This window comes from Protopterus annectens, chromosome 1.part0, assembly GCF_019279795.1.
Source record: "Protopterus annectens isolate FY-2018-M chromosome 1.part0, PAN1.0, whole genome shotgun sequence".
Lineage (NCBI taxonomy): Eukaryota > Metazoa > Chordata > Ceratodontiformes > Protopteridae > Protopterus > Protopterus annectens.
In genome coordinates, this window is record NC_056725.1 from 783,848,590 (window position 1) to 783,875,444 (window position 26,855).

The 26,855-nt window shown below is 40.2% G+C and overlaps 1 protein-coding gene across 2 annotated transcripts in view; it reads right to left on the reverse strand.

Moving 5' to 3' along the window:
• Nucleotides 1–26,855, reverse strand: part of MRPS12 (mitochondrial ribosomal protein S12) — a 327,687-nt gene that overhangs the window by 207,073 nt on the left and 93,759 nt on the right. For both annotated transcript variants that reach the window (XM_044063039.1, XM_044063045.1), the window contains exons 3-4: nucleotides 11,081–11,144; nucleotides 1,337–1,442 (exon numbers count right to left, since the gene is read on the reverse strand). In XM_044063039.1, coding sequence (XP_043918974.1) covers nucleotides 1,337–1,442; nucleotides 11,081–11,144 — 170 coding nt within the window. The remainder of the gene's footprint in view (nucleotides 1–1,336; nucleotides 1,443–11,080; nucleotides 11,145–26,855) is intronic.

The following is a 26,855-nucleotide window of genomic DNA, read 5'->3' on the forward strand; positions in this document are numbered from 1 at the left end:
AAACTGATAACTTCTAGACTACAGGGATGATTTCTTACCTACTATTATCAAGCTCATTGTACTGAATGAAAAACAATGCATAGATAATGATGCAAACAAAAACAGTACATCTTTGATGTTGTGAACTCTACTGACAAATCAAAAAAGCAATTAAAAAGTGGGGTATTTTTGGAGATAAAATGTTTAAACAATATTGGAAAGATGCCCAACTTTGTAAGAGGTGTCTTGACAAAAAAGTAATTTTAATACAAAATATATTAAGGATTAGCTCAATATGTGAAATGTGGCAGATTAAGTGATGCAGCTACATCTGGGAAGGACCTTACATTACCACTGAAGGAAACATTTGGTCTTTAGGTAGAAATTCTAAGGCTGATTGTACCACAAAAAGTTTATATGCTGCAGAACGCCTTAGTTATGAGGGATTTTAGGTTGGGAAGACAGGGGGCAGACTGCAAAAAATAATCTACCAGCATTGTTACTTCATCATAGAAGGTGATATGAACAACTCACTCCTCAGTGTGTGGTTCACTTAAGAGGTTTGCATTTTTCATCTTAGAAAAGGTCCACTGCAACAAGTGTGCTGAATGGAAGAATATTGGAATTTAAGAAATTAATTTTGCAATTATGTCTGAATGCTAATGCTCTACTAGATATTTTTTTCTAGTATTTAAAGATAAGGCATTTTAAACTATGAATGTAGAGAGATTATATATTGGTCTTGTTCTACTGAATAACACTTTATACGTTTAAGAATTGTTTGGCTGAAGTTTTGAGTCTACATGGACTTCTTTTCAAATTAAACTTGGTGTCTTACTTTTTTTTCTTTTGTAGTGAAAAATGGTACCAAGTTTTGCTTTCACACAGCAATCATGATTAACATCTACCAAGTGATGTGTACATGTGTTCAGTAAAATTCATCAAAAAATGCTTTGAATTAAATTCACCAAGAAACACTTTGATGCCATGTTTTCTCTGTTAGCTGGTCACGTAGAAGATTTATTCATTTGCAGAGCAGCTTGCCAAAAAACCTCCCTGGCTGAACTAATATTTTATACTGTGCTTGCACATTTTCATAAGAAAGCTCAATAAAATGAAGACCTGTGCCTAGGGTAATCTAAAAACTACTCCTGACACTGGAGATATCAGTTCTGAAATCAAAGAGTGTCTTAAAGCTGAAAAAGGTGCAATAAGAATTTCTGGCACAGAAAAACAGTTTTAACTTCCTCTACACAAAGCACTGCAAAACAAACACACACAAAAGAGGTTTACACTGGAAATTTGGAAGTTAATAAAAAGGACATGCCTTCCTTTGCTTATGCAAGGCAACCATTACCTTTTTGATGACTTTATCAAGAGTGAACTGGACTAAAGCATATTGCAGGTGGGCTCCTGCTCCTCGAAGGTAGTATGATCTGTGACCGGACACATGAGCAAGACGTCTGAGGAAGAAGAAAAGGCATTGCAATTATTCTAAGTAACTGTTTTTATGAGTAATCCAAGATAAGATTAACAAAATTCTAAACTGCAGACAATCAATTTAATTGAACTAAACAAACTCAGCAGACAGCAAGTAATAAATTAGCATAAAGTTAAGATAAAATAATATTCAACACTAGTAAACTACTAAACATTGTTAAACACAATTAAATATTAGTAAAATATATCACAGAAGTGTAGTAGTAAAACTGACAATGTAGTACAACGTCAATATTCCAGAATGTGTGGGGTCAAATTGTTTTTTCAGGGATGTTGAGGAAATGCATAAAATATACCTTGGATTCACATCTCCACAAACATGCCATTCCTATTTTGAATCAGAGTGGGAATGACGGAATAAATGATGAAACTGATGATATTTTGCACTTGATGGTGAGAAGTTATCTAATGTGCATTTTCCACATCTGTGGTACATTCTGTTGGCCGTCTTTGGGTCTACTGGTCACTCATGAGGGAGAAGCAGGTTTCTGTTCAATATTCAATATTTGTATTATCTGTGACTACAGATAAAAGATAAGGCCCTGCAAAGTCACTTCCATGCCTGACTATATCCAAGGATGGCCATCCATTGACCACATCCACCTGTCTTGTAAAAGACATCATAAAGGAATCAACAGGAACACTAAGCTGCCTTCTTGCACATTCTGAAGAGATGACCCATCTAAGCCACTGCCAGTTTCCCACTGCCATAAGTGTTGTTAAGGAAGCAGCAGTTAAGCCTCTTTTAATCCAACTACAGACCATAACAGAAAATAAAATATAAAGTGTCGTCTTCTAACTTTTTAAAACAAATCAATTAATTTAGTGACTGGAAATATTCCTGAAGTATACATTAGGTGCTTCAATGTTTTTGCACCAAGAGACAGGATCTCATGCTGACAGTAATGCTGTTTGATTCAGTTTTTAACACTTAAATACCATATTCAACCAAATGGCACACTGAGTCCCCTCAGCACGTTGTACATCCACTGGGAAGGGCCTAAACCCAAGTCTTACTTGCTAGTAATTAGCTTCTTTTAAAATAGCTCCAATCCTTCCCATGTAAACATCATTTTGCATTGTAAAGTATTTGTAACACCTCATCCCTGTACCCCAGTGAAGATAATTTTGCTTCCTTCCAACAGTTATGGGTCAGGCAAATAAGCTACTGATTTCTACAGTTTACAAACCATTCTGATGCATATGTAACTTTTTCTGCACTTTTGCTTATGGTTTCTGAAGATTTTATCTGATGTATATGGAGTAATCGTTACAGCTTTATCTTGGATTACTTAAGCTACTACACTACAGGGTTTACCCAGTACACACCTATATGCCTGCTTCTACCCATTTCAACACACCTATATGCCTGCTTCTACCCATTTCAATCTGTTTTCCTATGGTATACCTGTGCCATTACTGTACTTAAGTGTAACTACCTGGGTAGGGTGTAAGCATCACCATCTACTATATTCTTAGCAGCTGTACCGCACTACCTTTACCCATACTGTATCATGACTGACATGATGTTCAATGCTTCTTAATTTTCACTTATCACCATCTTGGTTTCATCTGCGTGATCACTACCACTTGTGTACCTCGGCCATCATCCACTGCCAAGGCTTATATACTTCTGTTTGCATCCCAAGCTTCTAGTCCCTGCAAATAAATAGCAAAGCAGCTGAAGTGTAGGGAACTTACCTGGGAGAAGAAAACCTGCTAGTTTGCTTTCCATTTTGCAAAAGGCTTCCATCCCTCACATATAGGTGGCACAGAAAAAGTACAGTTTTGTACCTACCATAAATGTAGATGTCCGATAGACATGCAAGCAGCAGTATATAACATGGGGTTGTCCTGCCTCAGGCAGAGCTGACGCGCCATTTTCTTCAGTGTTTCTTGCCCCCAAATGCCAGTGCCCTCCAGGGAAGGCTGTAATCAAATTGGATAAAAACAAAACTGTTCTATGTCCTTCAAGAATGCAACTGCAGTCATAACATGTGGGTAGAATACCATAGCTTAGCTGGGGAGGAGGGTATGCTCTAGGAAATAGAAGGAGAAGCCTGCTCTGGATCTGGAATATAGAGGGAGATTGTAGTGTTTTGAGAATGTATGCACGGGGCGCTGCTAGTAGCAGCTAGAATGTCTTTGTAGGCATTATTCTCAGGATTGGGGAAGAAAGCAGGCAGATGAATGGCTTGGTTTAGAGAACTGATACACCCACCACCTTTGGCATAGGGTGTTGGTTGTCCTTAAAAAACCCTGTCTCTGTGGAAAATAATAAAGGGTGGTATTGCCATTAGGCCTGTAGCAAACCCTTCTTCTTGCTTGCTGAATTATTGCCAACAGGAAGGCTGTTTCCATGAGAGAAATTGCAAAAGTCAACTGAAGCTGCTGGCTGCTCAAAGGAGGTGGTGTCAGTTTTAAAATTGAGGTCCCAGGCTAAACAGGAGGATCAGTGTTGTATCTAGCTGAAATAGCAGATGCATGTATCTTTATTGAATAATATGAGAGGCTGCTCTGTACATATCTGCCCAAATATTCCAAGATAAGTGGGATGTTCAGTAATGATGCATCATGTCCTTTGCTGGTATTCCAATTGCTGAATCTTTTCCACTTACTTCCTTGGAGAGGGATAAGCTGAAGTTATTTATGGGATCTCCCAGGCTGTTAGCTGCAGTCTGAGAAGGGATGGATGCAGTGTTTCAATGTGTGTGAGTCAAAAGAGGTAGAGGAGGGAGGAGGCACCTCTGGGGTGTGGGGTGTGGCAGTAGTAGTAGTGTGTAGTGTTGTGTTGTTGGCCAGCTATATATTATGATTCCCTTCCTGCTTTCTTCTCTTCTTTTTTAGTAATACTGTCAGAGGTGGCAGAGGTGGAAATGCATGTAGATTAGAGGCCAGTTGAGTTGAAGGGCATCTGCATCTATTTTCTTTGGATGGAGGTGAGAGGCAAATAGGTCCACTTCTGGCTTGCCCCATGTCGAAGTGAGTTGTCTGAATGCCGGATGATGTAACCTCCACTCGTGTGGATCTGAAATTCTCCTGGCTGTCCGTGTGCCAAGTGTTGTCTGTCCGTATCAATAAGTGGCCTTGCTGGGAGTTTTTTTCGAAAAGCCTCATAGCATGCATTACTGCCTCTCTTTTTTTTTTTTTTATATATGCAGATGTTTTTCTTTGGGACATTGTTGTCCTTGTATACCACCTTCCTCCATCATCCCCCCCATCAGGTCTGTAGTCATGGTCTGGTCTGTGTTATCTGTGGTTTTGAATGACATACCTGTGTTTTCCTGGCTCACCAAGGCCCATCATAGGAATCCTCTTTGTAGGCATGGAATGAGTGGTATGATTGTCTCCAAATTGTTGCTGTGTTGAGACCAAATGCGTGAGTTTTGCTAAACCTTTGAAGTATTGAGTTAACTTCTCTTGTTCTTCTGTCAGTAGGTACCATCTGAGAGGCTGTGTCTAGTTTGGCTCCCTAAGAAGATTATTTGCTGGGATGCTGCAGTCTTTGACTTTTTGTTGACTGTGTATCCAGAGCTGAGAAATGTCGTGAACATATAATCCCAGGTTTTGAAATCTGAGGTATCTTTTGCAGCTGTGTCTGATACTTGAGGTCCAGAGTAATCAGCCACGACTCCTTACCCAGCATGGGAAGAAGCTGCTGTAGAGTCAGCATTTTGAACTTTGGTGCTATGAGAAATGTGTTTAATGTGGACAAGTCCAGTATTGGTCTCCATTGAGATTCAAATGAAACCTGTACCCTGTCTATAATGTCCAAAATTCATTTGTCCTTTGTCTTTACATGATCTGGTAGAGGTTGATCTGGATAAGGTAGTGGATGGGTAAACCTTTACCCCATCTCTAATGACCTTGCTTGAGGCTGAAACTCCTTTAGGCCCTGTGAAATAGTTTCCAAATCAGCAGTATGGGCCCTGAATAAATGGGAATGAGTTTCTGGGACCCTGTAATACCTGCCTGGCTTGGCTGGAGCAGGAGAGAATCAGGGGTAGCACTAGAATCAGAATACAAATAATCCAGAACATCCAGGAGGTGAGGCTGAAGGTGGAAATCTTATGCATGAAGAGCTCTTCCTGGCCATCAGAGGTGGAGCAGAGCCAGAGAGTCTTCATCTGAATGGACAGACTTAATAGACATGGCCATAGGAGGCCTGGCAGCTCCATGGTGCAGGTGACCTCTACAGCAATGGTCTCGGCCTGCATTTCCTCGGGTTTCGAGGAAAATCTATATCTGGCGCCGGCGTAATGTGAATCACAGGCGAGATTGTACACAGGCCGAGATGGGGTCCTTATGAGGTATTTGTTTACCACAAAAAGACAATTGTTAACTTTTTTAATTTCTGACATCGGCTGAGGCAAGAGAAAAAGGTGAATACAGGAGCTGACCGACCGGCACTTGCAAACTGCTTCGGACAACCCACATGTTATGACTGCAGTTGCATTCTTGAAGGACATCCTGTTACTTTGCATTCAGTATTGTTGACTACATGTTTTTATTTACAAAGCCATTATTCAGCACAGAATTACTATACAGTTAAATTACCTGTGAATGAAAATAAGACACTGCAAGGTCACATCCCTGCCCAACTGCATCTACAAGTGGCCATCCACTACCCACATTCCTTGTCTTGTAACAGACCTCATAAAGAAATCAGCTGGAGCATGGAGCTGACTTCTTGTGCTTTCTGCATAGACTATTTACCCAGGCCACTGCCATCTGTGAGCAAGCTTTCCCTCAGGTCCAAACTACCCCCAATTCCCACCCATCCCTCATCTCTACATTAATACTTCACTAACTACATCTCTACACACATTTTACCTAATTTCAGTTGTCACCATTATTTTTTCATCATAGGAACAATCTTAGCCACAATTCCTCTGCACTCATTTAATCCACCAATCAGTTACCTATATCAGTCTACCTTCATACCACCACCTTCTAAAAACACTGCCATCAGCTAACAATTCCCAGGCCCCTTCCAACCCCAAATTCTTTATTATTATAGCAGAACTCTTTCACCACCCTGGTTTCTAACCACACACTTCCCTCTCCATCTGAACTACAAGTATCCAGGCTTCCAATCACCACACTACACACTCAGCATACCATAACCGCCACCTCTCAGTTCAACCCCTACTGCCAAGCACCATCCTGTTCTCTTAATAGACATCAACTTCTTCACTACCTCCCCCTTTCATCAATCCTCTTCACTCCCAATGTGCTCCACCTCATGCTGCTTACTTCCCTTTTATTACAGCTACATATGGCCAACTTCCACCACTGTCCCCTCATACCAGGCTCTCCCACAAATCCATGACAGCATTCACATACCTATACACAAGCTTCAACACACACTACTACTGCTTCATCATTCTTTACCTAACGTGTTCACCTACTGACGCCTCTCTACCTTCCCAACAAATCTGGTGTACCTTAGTCCTCCTAAATATATACTAAAATCATTATACTCTCAACAACCATATTACCCAATCTGTACCAATAATATTACTACTCAGTAGAGATATTCATTCTAATCCTGGCCCAGAATCCACAAGAAGTTACAGTTCAACACCTTCTGCTTCTAACTTTAATACTAATAGGCAAATCTCCAATTCATCATACAATAAACCATTCCACCTCAACAACGAAAGCCTGTGCAATAAACTACAATCAAATTAATTCACAGATTCTCCCCCAAATACCCAGTAACCTCATACTAACTGAATAGCTGACACCAAACATTCCCACTGTCCAAATACTCCCACCAGGATACAATATTCTTACAATCAACCGAATCTAGGAAAGAGCAGGTGGCACTGCAGTTCTATAGCAAACAATTTCAAATGAAGTCTCTACTCCAAAACAATCATCTTCTCCAGTGCTGAAATGATACAAAAACCTAGAAACCATTACAGTTCCAAAAGTGCACTTAACATATGTTTACAGAATCTATCAGCAACTCTTACCACAATATATGGTTAGACAAAGCACCATCCAGTATCATAGGCGATATATAGAAAAAACTCTCTCAGGCTTACAATGTATCACTTTTTATCTGCATATCTCATAAGTAGTTGTAGGTTTTAAGTACTTTGGTGTATGAATGCAATGTATTTTATGCACATCTCAGCTTATGTCTTTTTTTATTTTTTTACTTCTCTAAGTGCACTCTGACTGGATTTTCATAATTGTACCCTATCTGCACTGTTTGCATCATTATGTGCAGAATATATATATATATATTAATAAAAATATTCTAATGTATTGTCTGCTCTTAGAGCTCGGGTTGTGGCTGAAAAGGGTCAAAAGACCAGTCCACTTACCTGGTGAATAAATATTAATAAACAGTAATAAACACTGGCAACAACTTTAAAAACCTACAACCATGAACACTTTACATAACAGCTCATTACATTCCTCTTAAATGCACAACCAATCCATCCATAATGAGACATACCATAATTCATAAAAGCACCACCCTTTCATGGTCTTCAGCTAATATACCTCATTAAGCCATCACCTTAGGTGATGTTAATGTAAACTGGACTCTCCCAGACAATTTGTCCTATATACCCAAAAAGAATGCATCCTCCTCCTCTTCTTGTCAAGGTCTCTTACAAATTCATTCAACTAATTGCCCTTACTAGGTTCAGCAAAACCAGTAATACAGAATCAATCCTAGACTGGGGTTGAAACACTAACTCAGAAAATATAGCAAAATCTGGATTTCCACTAGACTTTCTTACTTATCACCATTACACTTATGTTACCCACACACTCACTGAATTCTCCAAACCCACCTTAAAGTTCATTAGGAAATGTATCTAATTTTTATACAGAAACCTTTACTAATACTTGCAAATTCTGCATCTGGGGTGTGCTTCATCTCCCCTTAAACAATGCCATAAAACAATTCAATGACGCATCCTAATCCAAGAAATCCCAGTCAGGAGCTTGAGTTAAATCTCAAACATCTTGACTAAAACTTGCACTTAAACAACTAAGATGATGCAAAGATAAGGTATGGAGTTGCCCCAGTGAGATGACAAAACTCCTGTAAATTACCAATCCTATCATTATCTATGAAATACAGCAAAATCAACCAAGCATCAGGAACTGCATTACGAAACTCCCTATAAATTGTGATCATATGTGACTGAGCTCCTGAAACCTGGGAAACCCATCTACCTCAACCCCCCCACCCAATGAAACAGACTTCAACATACAAACCATTTCATCAATGCAGCCACAGCATTGAACACAACTCCAGTTTAGTCGCACTACCCAATTCTCCACCTAGCAGGCATTCATAACTCCTTTACAATCCAACTTGTACCCACCACTACAATAAAGCGATACTGGAATAAACTAAAGCCAACCTCATAATAAATATAAAGGAAAGATGCACTCAGATTAATATCCAGCCAAATTCCATTAGTGACCACTGCCCTGTTTTATCTTACTGATCTTCAAACACAAGGGACCCCCTGAAACAATTACTGGCAGATCATTTCCACAAAACAAACTTCCTTACCTCAATAACTTCCTGGCTCTCGTTCACTGGACTTCACTTTCTGACTAACAGATCCCAATATTTATTATGAAACTGTCTAGCATTCAAGAATTCCTTTCTTCCCCTTACACAAAGTGTATGGGGCAAAGAAATACCCCTGATTAATTGGCAGTATTAGACAACAATGTAACCACAAAGACTGCCTGGAGTACCTTGAAATCAAATCCCTCTAATTCAAGACTACACCAAACGTACACAGATCATATAAAATCAGCCAGAATAGCTACCAACAATGCAAAAGCCTTCTTACGCAAGACAAATGCAACAGTCCTTTTCAGGCCAGCCAAAATTATTTTGGAAAGTAATAAAACATTTAATTGGATGTATTACTAACTCCTCTGGCAGTTCAGCCTATAAATGCTATCAGAACTCTGAATTTCTTGAACAATACAAGCTTAGATTTTAAGTTATCTACCTGGTTATTTAACAACAAACTCAGTCATATCTAAGAAAATCAATGTCATGTTTTTCTACAAATTCTCAGAAACACGCTACCTGCCTTCCTCTACTTCTCAAAGTTAAGAATGGAAACTCCAAATTTTACTCATTTAGGCCTCACACTAGAAGTCTCCTGCATACCAAAGTTATTACCACTATGGTGCTAATAGGACTAAAGCTCTGCAACCAAATCTCTCATCTCCTGTCCCCAAATGCACACATAGCCATAACCAAAAACTAGAGTACAGATTACCGCCTCTGCTGCATTCATCTCACAATAAATAAATTACAGACCACTGAAAAATCATTTTCCAGATTGTTCAACTGACAGACTTAAATATGCATCACTGTGACCATAAGAAACAAGTCAGTTGCTATCCATTACAAACATATCAACCTTTCTCCATGCTATGTTCATTTACAAACTTCTCCACTCTGATTACTGTACATCATGAAAAGACTTACTAACTGCAGATCTGAATGATGTACTAAGAAGCAGTCAAGGCAACTCGCTCACACTAGATAGACTCAAGTTCAAAACTGCTACATGTGAAACAGCCTTCTTCAGATTAGGACTTGCAGTTTTGAACAACTTCCTAAATACTGTTAAAATAACCAAACAATGAAAACCCTATAATCCTCATTAAGGGAACATTTACAAAATGAAGCAAAGTATAACTGCTTTCAGGATACCAGCTGATGGCATTAATACCAACCACTGGACTTCAACAGTAATGCAAATTTTTAACCTTAACACTTTGTAATGTTTGAAAGAACACTCACGATACATTTAATTTACCTTTAACTTTTTTTCAGTTTGTCACTGTTACAATTGAGGTACACTTACTACTTCTTTATATTGTCATTTCTTCATATAACTTGTGTATTAATTCACCCTTATAAATGGTCAACTATATTGTTAAGCTGTAGCAAAAGCCTGGGTCATGACTGAAGAGAGTCACTAGACAAGCTCATGTACCAGGTTTCCAAACTGTAAATAATTAATTAAATAAAATAAAGACTGCCTTTTTCCTAAGACACTTACATTCATTACGTTTATTAACTTGCATTAATGGTTTCAGTTGTCAGCTGCACAAGTTCCTGCAATCAATAAGCTATTTGTGTAGTTCTGAGATTCAAAACAAAACATTCTGGCAGCATTTTTTTTATATATAAAAAGTATTTCTATTCCCTGTCAAACAGCCCAGTGTTAAGACTTGTACATTCGATACTCAGATAAAAACTAAAATCCATGGACAGCCCTACCATACTTGGCTGAATTTTATGTTTTGAACACCTTAGAACAATTCAGCCAGATAGCAAATTAACTCTACAGACTTCTCAAATATGAATAAGTTTGTGGTAAATATACAACTGTTATAATGCAGACAACAGTTGAGGGGCCACTTTGACTACAGATAATACGCACAAACCATGTGCTACAATCCTTAAATTATACATAACCAAGTTTCAGTTTTACATCTGCATTTTAAAGGCCCACATCCACTTCTGTGTGATAAAATATTTCTACTGTGGAGTCCCACATATTCAAGAAGCAAACAGAGAGCATCCTACCTTTGCCTGATGATATCCAGAGATTCTCCAAGGTCCAAGTGTCCTTTTATTTCAAAATCAAATTCTGCAAAACAATTCCAGAAAAATTACACACACAGCACTGGTACGACTAAGTGAAGTAAAAGAGAAAAGCCTAGTATGGTGGGAGGGCTATAACCATACAACTTTAATCAACATGGTGTAAATTACAAACTTATCTTACAGACCTGAGAGAGAAAGCAGAAGTTCAGTGATAACATCTCACTGATTCAGTGAAATAGGTCTGACACATTTAATGATTAAATGTCCCTTAACTGCTGCAAAGACAATTTCATCCTAGTACTATACCCATACATGACAATACATTTATACTTGAGCATGCAACAAATCTTTGACCAAAAATAGGGAAAGGTCCTACTCAGTCATGGTGGAACAGGAGACAAAACCACTGATTTAGACTGTATAATGTAAAGTTTTATAAGAAACAAGCACTTCGACCAGAATATAAAGGGATGTTGGGGGGGGGGGTGTAAAAAAGGCCACCGAAAGCTTCTGAAACTTAAGTAAACTAACAGAGTAAAAGATAAACTGTGAGTATAAACCTTTTCAGCTGATATACGAGAGACAGAGCTATCTGCAGTGGTTGCCGTATTAGTCCTCTCATGTTGATGTACTAAAATGTCTTGAATCCTCATGATCAGTAGACGATCCCTATTTTAGCTGACCACAGAACATCATGTCACAGAAAGTCATGTCAAGGTGTTGATGCATGCACAACTCCAAATGTTCCCAGTTTGTGACTCAAAAGTACATAGCTAAAATATCAAAGTTTCTAATTTACCTAAAACAAGTCTCTACTCCAGCCTTCTTATGGCAAATGGGGAAATGGCTAATACAAGAGGCAGGAGTACAAGAAAGCATTCAAGGAAAACAGCTCTCTGAATATACATCTGAGATGTAAGTAGCAAATGTCAACCGTGTCCCAAGTCAAAGGCTTCTCCAGTGGATATACTACATGAGAATAATTCCAATCAGCATCTCAAAACAAAAGGAAAAAGGAGTAGGAATCTGGGAGGAAAATGGGAAGTGTTTTAGAAAAAATACTCTGAAAAAAATACCCTTCCAAAGGATGTTCTACTGAAGTATGCAAAACAAACTGGTTGGAGTAGGTATACACCATGGACAGATTCTTAAAGCAAACATTAAAATCCACCACCTCCCTGGAGAAGTGATTTCTGACTGCAGTGGGCAGTCTTAAAGAAGGAGAATGTAATCCAGTGTGCTAGTCACTTAAGACACTGTATGCAAAATCTGAAGGTAATGCTACTCAATGCTAGAAGTCTAAACCTCAAAATGCACACTGTCGAGGCACTCCTAAAAATGGAAGAACATCGATATCTGTGCAGTAACTGAGAACTGGTTCAAGGCTCCAGAGAGCACCCCTGCAATACCAGGTTACAACTCTTACCACACTTTTCGGCCACCAAACCAGGACTGAAACACTAAAGGTGGAAGAGTGTCCATATTCACACCAAGGATATTCACACCACCAGGTTAGTTGATCAACACAATGCGTCTGAAATTCTCCAGGTGCAACTAACACTAGTTAAGACTGCAATCTAAATTGTAGCTTGCTACAGATCCCCCACCATGCCCCAAGATTCTCACTACACCTTTCTAAACATATTGGAAAATATTAAATACAACCAAACACCCTAATACTGGGTGATTTCAACTACCCTGCCACTAACTGGGAAAACTACTTGTGTACCAACACCTTTGCCCAATGGTTCTTGGAATTCATAAATTCCAATGCCCTGGATCAGCTAATCCATAGTCCCACCAGGGGCTCCAATATCCTAGACCTGGTCATTACCAACATGGGAAATCGCTCCACACCTATGGTCACCCGATCGTGGATAAGGTCAGGCCATAAGCTAATAACGCTTAACATCCACATCCCACCCTTGCCCGCCAGTAAGGAAACCTCCATATAAAACTTCTCCAAAGCCAACTTTCTGCTACACAAGTCAGAAGTAACAAACTTCATGACACCCATGCAGACGGGAACTGAAAGTTTGACTGCCGAGTCCTACACTAAGACACTGTACGAGCACATCCACTCATTCATGAATTGTGCCATCCCAAACAGAATCAACATGCTCTCCTCCAAAAAAAGGAAGCCAATCTGGTGGTCCCCTGCCATAAACAAACTTTACAACAAAAGGAAGAAACTGTTGCAGAAAAGAGGAAAATTCCAGGATGCAAAAAACTCCCTTAATAGCCTCAGTAAGAAGTTGAGATCCCTCAAAATCCTCCAAAGGTAGTTACGAAAATAAAATTGCCAAATATTCCAAAGACAACCACAAGTCATTCTATATGTCAAGAATCTAAATGGCAATGCTCAGATCTGCTCTGAGCTACAACAGAATGGCATTAAATATACTGATCCCAAGGATATTGCCAATATCCTGGCAGATTGATAAGGTGCCAACTTCACCCCCCTCTCACCCCCTAAATGCCCCATCTCAATACTGGAAGACTGCCAAATTCCGGTAATAACGGCCACACAGGTAAAAAACACACTCTCCAAAGCTAAGATTACAGCATCCATAGGACCAGATGACATCCTGGGCTGTATACTACATGAACTACAAAATGAACTGGCACCTCACCTAAGTGTCATGCTTAATCATACCCTCACCTCTGGCTTTGTGTCCACTGAGTAGCGCACAGCTACAGTTATCCTACTCCACAAGGGAGGATCCACCTTGGATCCTCGGAACTACCACCCCATCAGTCTGATGAGTCTGATCTGCAAGGCCATGGAATGTATTATCATGGAACTTATAAACAAAGACATTGCAACCTTCAAACACTGGACCCCACCCAGTCTGGGTTTGTGAAGGGCTGATCTTGTCTCCTCAACCTGAGGTGACTTCTTTGAATCAGTCTCCAGAGCCATGGACGAGGGTAAGGCAGTCCACACAGCCTATCTGGACCTCGCCAAGGCCTTTGATACCATCCTCCACTCTGGAATCATAGATAAACTTATTAAGCTGGGCATTAATCTGTATGTCACTCGATAGGTTACCAACTGGTGTACTTATTGGACCCACACTGTAAAAGTAGCTGACTCCAAATCCAGTTCCAAACAAGAGGAGTACCTCAGGGTTGAGTCCTGGAATCTCTCTTGTTTGCATCTACTTCTCTGAAGTACAGATCAACACTAAGGGACTCTGGCTAACAAAGTTCGCAGATGACTTCAAACTGGGAGCCATTATTGAATCCCCAAATCATGTGGATACTCTACAAAAGGGCCTTACAGAAACAGATGCTTGGTGCCAGAGCCATGGGCTCAAGCTCAATGCCAAGAAATGTATAGTCATCCCCTTTGGGAAAAAACATGTAACCGTGAATTACCACATAGGTGGCAGTAAACTAAATACCGAAAGTGTGATAAGAGACTTAGGGACACAGGTGGACAGTGGTCTCACTTTCAATAACCACATCGCCACAACAGTCAGGAAATCCTTCTATGTGGCACACCACATCACTAAGGACTTTTAATCCAGAAAAAAGGAGGTCATTGTCCCACTGTACTCATCCCTCATTACACCCATTATAGAATATAATGCACCATTTGGTATGTACCTCTCAAGACATCTGCAACAACTGGAAAGGCCGCAGAAATACCTCACTAAAAGAATCACAGGCCTAATATGCTGACCGCCTTAAAAAAACTCCAGCTATACTCTTGTCGCATATCGTCTACTCCGAGGCGATCTCTGCTTAACATACAAGGCCATGTCAAACCCAGAGCTGTTGGACATGCTAAACTTAAAGAAATCCCAATCCCTCAGAGCCACATGCTCCAGGGATCTAAACCTTGTCATCAGACTAAACAAAACATGCTGGAGGGATAGGTTCCTGACCCAGAGACTCCCCAGACTCTGGAACAGACTGCTCATACATGTCAAGCAGGGTACCTCTTTGGCCCTTTTCAAAAAGAACCTTGATGACTGGAAGGGAGAAAGGAAATTCACCCCGGGGATCACATCAGTCGTCCTGCTAGACAGGGGTCCAGGGAAGTAAATAGTGTGGGAAGAAATAGCCAGGGAATTGTTATGGCTAGGCTTGTATAGGCCCTAGGGCTGATAGCATAGTACCAACCTATGTAAAGGGGTATCCTCTTCGTCAAGAGCAAAAGATGAACAGCTGTTTTGTAAACCCTGTGCTGATGCACTCTACAGAAGTGAAATCACAGATAATGAACATTACAGAGAATGTCATCTCACTTCAGAGTCTCCAAAAGGATGAACAGACTGGCAGTCAGACATTGCAAACGCAAGTGGCAGTTAGCTCAAAGTGAAATCCAGTTTTTGAAAAACAATAGATGGTTCTCTGCACGTAAAAGCTTGCAACTCCAAAATTTATTGAACAGCTAAACAGGAAAACCATCTCCTGGTACAGTCAGTTTTGCAAACCACTAAACTAAAAGGATGGATAGAACACAACCATGAAGAAAGTTTTGCACCAAAGATGGGGACTTCAACAAAGATGCTCAACATGAAGAATCCTTTTAAATAAGATAATTTCACCCACAAATGTTAATCCAAACTCTTGCCTTCCAAAACTCAAAGAAAGCCAAAAGGGGAAAAACAAAAACTTTAATGGTGGTGCAACATAAGCACAGGTTGAACGGATATCTAAAATAAGGAAGACTGACTAAAGCAGTATGAATATGAAGTTTGTTGATGAGATGGAAGAATGTTTTCCACTTGGCTTTATAGATGGCCAAAATGTAAAGCTTTCACACACACAAAAAAAAACTTTGAAATGTTGTTTAAGATGTCTGCAGACTGAATGAACTGTCACTATCAGAGAAGTCAAACTTTCACATGAATATGAAAGACTTTCAAATAAGATGGAGAACCGAGTTCTTAGTACCTGGGCCAAAACTTTTCGGGGAAGTCAAAACCCAGAGGGCTGGGAGGCCAGTCCTAATGGTATGACCACGAACTGAAAAGGACTAGCCTTAATCTACCTTTTCTTCTTCTTTTAGAGTTTTTTCTTCACCATTCCCTGTGACCACTAAGCACCATTCCCTGCGTCCACTAAGCACCACCCCCACTGGCTCCATTTGGTCCTACCTCCTTTCTGGCATCTGAGGGCTCTGCAAAAGGGTGGTAAGAGCTGGGTATTGATGCAATCATTCTGTTGGAAATAGGATATTTTCTGTTTAGTATGTCCGTAATGACTCAGGAATTATGTCTGGTCAAAAAAAAAGAAGCAACCAAATAACACTTTCTCAGTGATCACTAAACCACTCTTTGTTGCAGGAATGCAACCCCCTGCACCCCTGGCTTACATATACCAACTCAAAGGTTATACAACAATGGAGAAAAATGCAACCACAAAGATCTCCAAAAGCTGTTTTTCTGCCATAACACATCAACTGAATGGCATCTGAATAAAAGCCATTCAAAGGATCAACTAATTCCTGTGACACCCAATGTGCATGCCACCAAAGGGAGGTCTACAATACTGGCATAGTGACTGGTACATCCTTCAACCCATGATTCAAAATCTTGCACTAGCACAAGTACTGACAACACCGCAAGTTTGACTTCATGTGTTGCTTTACTTTAGCGTGTAGTCTACACCAAGTATCAGTAATGAAGCAGACCGAACCACCACTCTCCTCTCATGATACGTAAAGTACGGTGCGGACCCTCAGTCCCACCCATCTGAGCCAGCTCCTCCATCGTTCAGGTCAGTTTCAACTCTCTGCTACATAGCTAAAAATCTTCACTCCTCTAATCAGAACTTTGGCAGAAGACAAAGAATCAAGGATTTCTAGTATGGAGCATCTTTAATGAACAGAAAGATTCAGGCCGTACCATAAGGGATATAATTACTGCAAATTGTTTAAATTATTTTATCGTAAGAGAGTGTAAATGATTAATAAATTATCCACTTATCTACAGGAAGAAGGAATCATCAGAAAGAGGATCTCAAACATTGACTCATGAGAAAAATCAAACTAGAATCTATAACAATATGGCCCTGCACCATAAGGGGACCAGTAACTGAGAGGTAATGAATAAATAGGAAGTATCCCCAAGGGCTACATTCCCTGAGATATAAAGCATGAAACATTCTGGACAATTATATACTGAGAGTACCAATGTTTGCCCCTGAATGAACACTCAAATACAACTGAGATACTAACGGAAAAAATTACTGATACAAAGGCAGGGTTCACGGTGTCAGAGACAAGATTATACTTTTATGGAGCAGCAACTGACACAAACAGCCAGAAGTAAAAATTTAAGTCTTGTGGAGTCCACAAACAAATGGAGGGAATGATGTGTCTGCATACATTTTGCCAATAAGATGTTAGGGTGGTCTGAAATTTAAGACAATGAGGTCTTGCTGGGAAGAGCCCAATCAGGCCAGTGGCAAGCAATGCAAGGGGGGGTATAAGCCTCAAGGCCCACTATCATCGTATTTCACACCATTGCACTTAGGAAAAGGAACTTAGCCTGCCTTTTGAAGACAAGAAAGTGATACAGAGATAGCAATGTATTCACAAATCAAGACCCTTTAGCTGGCACAAGTAAGAGAATGGCTTTGTTTCTTCCATGTATTAGGGACTTACAAGCTGCTCAACCTAGCTAGCCTAAAATTGTATTTCTTAGGCCAAAGTCATTCTCTGGCCCTACAAGAAGCATTAAAAGATCATCAGGAAAATTATGACAAATAGTGAAGAGGAAGTATCAGGAACTTTCTCTGCTGCAGAGAAATGAGAAGTGTGGTCTGAACAGTGTTTGGTATGCGATTTACTGAAACCTTTTTCTCCTTTTCAAAAGTCAAGCAGCGATGCATGAAAAGGTGTCTCAGAAAAAGTAAGGTAACCAAACAAAATCATAAGTACTTTAACACTCTACTTACAATGAATACATGGGCACCTCTGTTCAGTGAGTTTTAAGCCTGAAGAGTGGGTATGGAGATAAACAGGTCAGTTCACAATTTGTAAAGGGGCAAACTAACAAAGGTGCTTAATGCTGAGCTGTGACATTAACCCCATCTTCATTTATTGGTTGCTAGCAAAGTAGATGACTGGTATTTTAACTGAGCTTCTTAACTCCTGGTACCTAAACTGAAGCGTTTACTTCACCAGACAAGATGGTACAAAAATGCAGTTAAAAATAGATTCATTGACCATTTGATGAGACAAAAACAGCTTCCCACCCTCCCCCTTAATTATGTCATCAACCAATGAGGTTTCCACAGCTAAAGCAAGCAATAAAAGGAGTTTTGTACAATGCAAAACTATTACCTTAATGCATAGTTCATAAGAAAAAGGAATCTCCAGATGTGAAATGACATTTGGGATTTGCACTACAGTGCACTCAGCAAAAGCTTTAATTATGCTGATGTACATATGCACTGTGTTGCTATATTCCTGAGAATATTTAATACATTATTATAATTTACTCAGCTGAATATTACAAGTACATTCTATTAATTTGCCATTTCTTTATGTTAGTGTGTGTTGGAGGGTGCGCACAGATGGGGAATACTCACAATAAATTAAAGATTGTGTCTGTTTTTGAATTATACTAACAGACAATATGAAGGATATACTTTTGCAAACAAAAGTTGAAGGGGGAGCCAAAGTAAGGATCATTGGTTTGAGCACCGGATGCAATTTCCTGTCTGGGGTGTGGTGAAATACAATCTGACAGACAGCTGCATCAATGATGAGAAGAAGGTTAATGGGGGATTACAGAGTCCAAGAAAAAGGAGCTTAAAAAAATAAGGGCCTCATTTATCCAGTACACACTAACAGGAAGAAGTAAAGTAAATTACCAAGGGCACTATCAAAGTCAATATGTTCAATGTTAAGTTGCGATATGTCACAGAAAAATATTGTACAACATGATTATTCTTCACTAAATACATATTAACTTGCAATTTCTTAAAGAACTCAAAATGTTTATGATGCATTTCTGTAAAGAAAAAAATTTAAATATAGATGTGAGATTATGCAAGATACATTTTTCATATTAGTAGTAGCCTTATAAGTGCCTTACAAGTGCAATGCATCTATTAACAAATTATAGAGTACTGACAGCTGAAGGCGAAGTAAGTACCGAAGGAATTAAGGGATGTTATGATGTTATAACTATGTTTAAAGAATGTACTTTCAGAATGCTAACACAGAAAAAAAAAGTGTGCCAGGAATTTTTTGAAACCAGATTAATTAGCAGTACACTCTGGCCTTCTCAGGCTTGGGGATGAGTCTTTGTAAGGAGGTCTGTAAGACAGGGCGTATTGGTACTGAATGTTACAAGGTTAAAAGATAGATCAACTGGTGTAACAATTTATGTTTTAAAAAAGGCACATTTATCAAGTGCTCACATGAAGCTCCAAGACAGAATCACAAGGGATGAGGACATTTTTTAATACACAGATTCATTAAAAGTAATGTAATGTCAAAGTTCAGCATGCATGAAATTGATAAGGAAAGGTACATGTGTAGTGTTTTTTTTTCTTTGAGACTGATCTGGAAATTTGAGTAGGCAGCCTCCCAGTGCTGTTTATGGAATAAACCAGCACACTGTGCACATCCTGAAGAGTTATTCTTGACTCAAGACTATAAGGTAAAACTCTTATTATTACTGCACTTTAACAAATATAATTGGGCTGCCCAACTCTGTAAAAAATACTAACCCGTGATAGTGGCACTGCAGGAAATCCATGTGGATAAGGAAGAATATTTAATAATTCACTGACAGGAATTAAGATTAGGGGCTAGTACCAGCTGTCAGAACAATAGAAGACAAGATGCAGCTACTTTACTAATCAATTCCTGGCAATTTCAAGTACAAGAGAAGGTGGTAGACTACTAAACTAAAAAAGCTTTAGTGGAGGACAAAAATGTTTACCTCTGCCTAGAGTCTCCCTAACTGAAAAAATCACAACAATAAGGTACATTTTTTGGCATTTGGAGAAGGGGTGGTCATTACTGTAGGAGAATGGAATATGGTGCTAGGGATGCCAGACGTTGTACAAAACTAGTGCATGTAGGGATATTAAAATATTTGCAGTAAAGATGTTCTTTTTATAAACTTTAGCAGTATAGGCTTGGGAGATGTTTGGACACTAAACAGTCTATCTGAACAAATGTCAGGTTATATGTACTTCTCTCTTAAATAAGTGTTCATTGAGAATAAGCAATATTTTCATGTTTGGTGAACATCTTTATTTAACAACGGACCTCATGACATGCCAATTAACTTTTTCAGAGTATATCTCCCTATATATCACTTTTCAGTATCAACAAGATAGAGCAGGGAAAGGGTACTGGCATTTTCCACCAAATGTAATGGGAAAGCAAAAAAGTGTTGTTATGATAAAGGAGATGTTAGTACTGCAGTTGTGGTGCTGCGGTAGCATTGTCGCCTCACAGTTAAACATTGCCCGTTCGATTCTCAGTTAGAGCGTCTTCTGTGTGGCGACATGCGTGAATGGGCGCTCCTTCGTTGAAGGTTGTGCGTTAGGCCCGGCAAGCCAGCACGTCAAAATTTACTGCCAGTCATTGGTGGACCGGAGTTCCGCTGTGGCGACCCCTAACCAGGAAAAGCCGAAAGAAGCATGATAAAGGAAATGTTACAGTATCTTCTATGAGAAATACCCTAGGGAAGTTCAGACAGGTGGCACGACAGAAAAGAAAAGACTTTAAAAACAGGACTATTCAATACATAAAACAGAAAAAGGAGCAGAATAACAGCAAATATAAAGTAGCAATGGAAAAAGAGAGCAAGTTCAGAAACAACAGCGATGAAAAGATATTTTCAAAAACAGTTTAACAAAAATGGTTACATTCTGCTAACAACCAAAGGACCTTAAAATCACTAGCTGCTAGACAAGCTAACAGGCCAATGCCCAAACTGAAAGACAATATAGCAGGAAACAATTAGAAAACTCAGAAAAGGGTTGGCTTGCTTAGAAGTATTTTCTGTGAGTTGTAGTCTCCTGAAATTGAAGATCCACAGACTCGCATTCACATAATTCACCTTTTGAAAAAAAAAAAAAAAAAGCAAAATTAACAAAGCTATAAATTAGGGGCTTAATTTGACCCACACTCCAGACAGAAACAGAACAATCATTTAAAGATCAATCAGGAGAAAAGACACAATGAACAGATACAGTCCCTACAGAAAAGCAGATATTGGTAGTTCCATGTGTTTGTTGGATTTGGGTTTTTCTAAAGAACAAAGTATTTTGGGCCCAACAGGTGTAAACTTCCTGGCATAATGGTGTGGCAAGAATAATCTTCAAAGAAGGCAAATACTTACTCCTCCTATCCTACTACAGACCACTACCTGTTCTCAATCATGACTGGCTAAGAAACTTGTAAGCATGTTACTAAGGAAAATGAGCTGTCACCAGTTAGGAACAAATGACAATTCTCAGCATGGCTACTTCAGATGATCAACTTTTCAAAATGTCAAACTTCATATGGTCGAGACCATATGATCGACATTTGGAAAAGTTGAACCGTTTATGCTGATATTGTGGTACAGTGGGGAAGTGAGGAATTTGCCCTTTTTCCACTATATAGTGATCTCAGAGTTGGCATACATAATTACCAGGATGTGGTGGGTGCAAGTGGGGCTGTCTCCCTGCAAACACACTGTTGCTTGTGTAAATTTCTTTTTTCTGAATTTTCAAAATGTCAATCATATGGCTTCGATCATATGAAGTTTAGCGTTTTGAAAACTCAATCATATGAACTAGGCACTTGTTAATATACACATGTTAATATATTGAGAACACCAAGAGCCACTAATGGTCTTAAGCTGAAATACCAAAAGAAAAAAAAAAACTCTGATATGGTACAATATGATTCTGCGTGGAGACATGTGTGAATGGGCATACCTTCGTTGAAGGTTTTGCGTCAGGGCTGGTAACTCGGCACGTAAAAATCAACTACCAATCATTAACGGACTGGAGTTCCGCTGTGGCAACCTAACAGACACAACATGGTACAATATGATTACCTTTTTGAAGTATGTCTCGAGATAGGCTTTCCAAAACAGTTCATAGGAAATTTTAAAAAAAAAAATGTACAAAACAGCTTCAAACCAAGGTAATGGCAAAATTGCTAAAGTTTTTTTTTGGGAAGGTATACGTGTTAAAAACAGGAATATACAAGGAACATCTCTATTATCCCTTACTACTTGTAATTTGTTAAGAACCCTTGGCAATAAAAGATTCCAATACACAGGGCCACCAACGAGGAACACGGCAGTTATAACATTTTCTCTACTTACATACGATATGCTAATATTCTTATCACATCCACAAACTGATAGCTTTAAGTTTTTTGATATTTTAAGGGTAATGGGGAGGTTTCAGATAAAGTTAATATAACAAAGACTAAACACCACTCAATCTTCTTTGAGCCAGGAGTGTAATTTAGGAACAGGTATTTGTATTTACGGGCATAAAATAAAGTTAAAATATTTGGGAGCAAGGTTAGCAGAGACAGGAGAACAATACATGAAATTAACAAAAGTTGAAGGGACTAATAAATAACTTGGAGAAGATGATGAAGGTCATCTAGCTGTTTTTGCTCCCGTATTTACTATAAATGGCACAAGCATTTTGGATGCCACCAACCAATTTTTTTTTAAACTAAATTAATCAGTGGATGAAAGACTTTTATGGGACAGAGAAAACCATAAGCATCATGGGAAAAAGTGATGCTATCTCGGTCTCATGGAGTCGGGGAATTCCAGATGTTGTGAAAAATGAGTGGCTACACTTTTTTCAAACTTCATAAAACTTCAAAAGTCATTACACTAACCAGTACGATGCAAGAAATTAAAGGTCTGGCAGCAAATGTGGATTGGATGGAAATGTCCCTTCAAGGATTGTGAAGGTCAGCTGGAGTGCAGCTAGTAAATACATCAATTCAGTGAAGAGAAAAATAAGTTATGTACTCACCATAACGTTCCATGTTTGTAGTCCATCTCGCCGCCCTTCATTCTTACTGATGGGATCAGAGCCGATCCTCAGCTCCAACTCGGCCTATTTACAAGCTCAAAGTCTTCTAGTTGGCTCGTGGCTAGTTAGGTATCCCTTGGTGCACCAGTACAATCCCCAAATCTTGTTTGCTGCTAACTAGAAAAAATAATAACAAACATACAGACAGAAGCCAATAATAAAAGGTATCCAGTGAATAATGATAATATTTTTGTGTCTCCAGGTACTTCCAGGATGGGGATTGGAGGGTGGGTTCGTAAGAATGAAGGGCGAGATGGACTACAAACATGGAACGTTATGGTGAGTACATAACTTTATTTTCTGTAGTCCTAGCTCGCCTTCATTCTTACTGATGGGACAGCGTGCCTAGCACCTTATTCTTGGGTGGCTCAAGGAAAAATACTCCCGAGTACTGTGGAACCAAAGGATGCTCTACCCCTGGAGGTCAAATCCAATTTGTAATGAGCAATAAATGTGAGGGGTAGCCGAAGTTGCTGCTGCACAGATATTATCAAGTGGGACCCTGGCTTGAAAGGCTGCAGAGATAGACTGAGATCTTGTAGAATGAGCCTTGATTTTGAAAGGTAAAGGACTACCCTCAGAGATGTAAATTTAAACTATACAGCTAGAGATCCAATTTGAGAGGGTCACTTTGGAAACTGATAAACCTGACCTGGATTCGGAGAAGGAAATAAATAATTGATCTGACTTCCTGAATTCCTTGGTCCGGTGCAAATAAAAACGTAATTGTCTATGAACATCCAACTGGTGAAACCTGTATTCTGCTGCATTGGAATGGCTTGGAAAGAGCACCAGACGTTCTATGGATTGGACAGACCTTGGGGACAAAGGATGGATTAGTAAGAAGAGACTTTCTCATTGTGAAAAATCAGATAAGGGAGTTTTACAGACAGTGCTTGCAACTCTGACACCCGTCTGGCAGATGTGATAGCCACCAGAAACAGTCTTCGAAGACAGAAATTTCAAAGGCGATGAAGGAGAAGGCTCAAAGGGCAGAGACTTCAATTTGGATAGCACAAAATTCAAATCCCATGAAACAACAGGTTCTTGAAATGGAGGTCTTAAAGTGGCACCTTTGAGGAAGGTTTTGCACAGCTTATGTGACATCAGATTAGAATCTTGTATGCCTAGATGAAAATTAGAAATTGCTGCCAATTGAACCCGGATAGTGGCAGCCACAGATCCCTGGTTGAAAAGCTCAGACAGGTATTCCAAAACCACCAGAATGGAGGCAGTATAAGGGTCAACATTCTTTTTCTTGGCCTAGATAGAAAATCTCCATTTATTGGAATATAGTCTCCTAGTGGAGGGTTTATGAGAGGACGTTAGAATATGAATCACGGAGGGTGAGAAGTCGTGAAGCCTGACTAGGGATGGAACTGGAGCAGCCAAGCTTTCAAATTGAAGGTGTGTAAAGCAGGATGAAGCGAGCCTGACGTGCATCAAGAGATCTGGCACTGGGTCCAGAATCAAAGGATCATCTAAGAGAAGAGGCCCAAGAAAGGGAAACCAAACCTGATGAGGCCAGTAAGGAGCAATGAGGACCAGTTTGCTTCCCAGCTGTTTCACTTTCTGAATAACCTTGGATAGGAGAGGAAAAGGAGGAAAAGCAAAAAGGAGACCCAGAGGCCAATCGTGTGTCTCTCTCGGTGACTTCCCCCGGAGGAGAGATGAGGGAGAAATAGCTGCTGCATTTGGCATTGATCGGGCTGGCAGAGAGATCGCAGCAAGGCTGTCCCCATCTGCGGAAAATCTGCTCAGCTATTTCCTGTTTCAGAGACCACTTGTGAGGCATCGAGATTGCCCGGCTAAGCTTGTCGGCTATCACGTTGTTGTCCCTGGAATGTGCGTTGTCACCAGAAAACGCTGGGAAGATATCGCCCATTTCCAAACTCGAATGGCCACTCTACAGAGTGGGTATATGATCTGGTTCCGCCTTGTTTGTTGACATAATATTCTACCAACATGTTGTCTGATTGTATCGCAATCGTCCCAAGAGGCAGAAGGTCATGAGGTGCTTACACTGCCCTCATCTCTAGAACGCTGACATGCAGGTGAGCCTCATGATCTTGCCATGTGCCTTCGACAGTCCTACCTAGATAATGCCCCCCCCAACCCAATCTTTGAGGCATCCATGGTCACAGTAGCAACGGGTTTGCGAGGGACAAATAAAGTGCCCGTGGTTAACTGGTTGGGTTGAGTCCACCAAATGAGGTCCTTCTTGCAAGAGTCTGTCAGCAGTACGTGATGAGATACTGGTAGGTGTTGAAAGGACCTCTGGGATGACAGCAGCCACTGAAGAACCCTCATGTGTAGTCTGGCTAGCGGCACTAGTAGTATGGTGGAAGCCATGATCCCTATAAGTTTCAGAATAGTCTTGGCCTTGACTTTTCGTAGGGGGAGAAGACTTTGAATTTGAAGAACCAGGTTCTGTGCCCTTTCTACTGGAAGACAAGCCAACAAAGTCTACTGTGTCTATCTCTGCGCCTATAAAATTCACAAAGTGAGAAGGCAATAAGGCAGATTTTTCCCAAATGATAGAAATCCCCAACTGGGCACAAAGCTGAATGGTAGCATCCCTGGTCTGAAGAAGTGTTTGCCAGGTGGGGGAGGTCAGGAGCCAGTCGTCCAGATATGGAAACATCTGGAATCCTCGACATCTCAGGTGAGCTGTCACTACTACCATACACTTGGTGAACATCCTGGGGCTGTGGTGAGACCAAAGGGCAGAGCACGAAACTGGTAATGACTGGCTCCTAGCCAGAAGCATAGATGACTCTTCGAAGCCCTGTCCATTTTTATGTGGTAGTAAGCGTCTTGGAGGTCTGATGGGCACATCCAAGTGTCTTTCCTTAGTAACGGGAGTACAGACTGCAGTGTCATCATCTGGAACTTGTCCTTTATTGAGTCATTCAATCTGCTGAGGTCCAAGATGGGCCTCCAGTCCCTTGTATGTTTTTGGCACTAAAAAGAATCTGGAGTAAGTTCTGAATCCTATTTGGTCTGCTGGGACGGTTTGGATGACTCTTTTTGCGAGCAACTTGTTGACCTCCACAGTTGCCCGATTCCAGTGATTGGGTGGAACATCCGGGATCCTTTTGGGAACATTGGGTGGCAGAGAAAAGGGTATGACATAACCTCTAGTAATAATTCTTTGTACCCATTTGTCTTGAGTGATACTTAGCCAGGCTTCTGGATACAAAGAAATGTGACCCCGACCAGCTCCAGAGAAGCACAGTCGTGCCCCACGTCAGGAGCACTGGTAAGGCCATCCCTGAAAGGAATCGCGGCCTCCCTGATTTTGCAGTCCGCCTCTAGGGCAATGTCTACCATTTCCTCCTCCTCCTCTGAAAGAGGAGTCACCCTGTGCATCTTGAAAAAAACCTCTGTGACTTCTTGAACCACATTTTACCGCCTCTCTGACCATTAGGGTATGGTCTAGAGGGCAGAGTAAAACGTACTCCCACAGCAGAGAGTGTTTTTCCTTCTTGCTCGCACCAGGTGAGTGTGTCCTTTACCTTGGGTCCAAACAATGAAGAACCGAAGGGGACGTTGGTAAAGGTAGACTTGAACGGTTCTGCAAAATTACACAAACACATCCAGGAATGAAGTCTTAGGGAAATTCCTGAACCCGCTGCTCTACTTGCTCCATCAGCTGCATACAAGATAAGCCTCATGGACAAGTTGACAATAGAGTTCAAGGTGGACAACT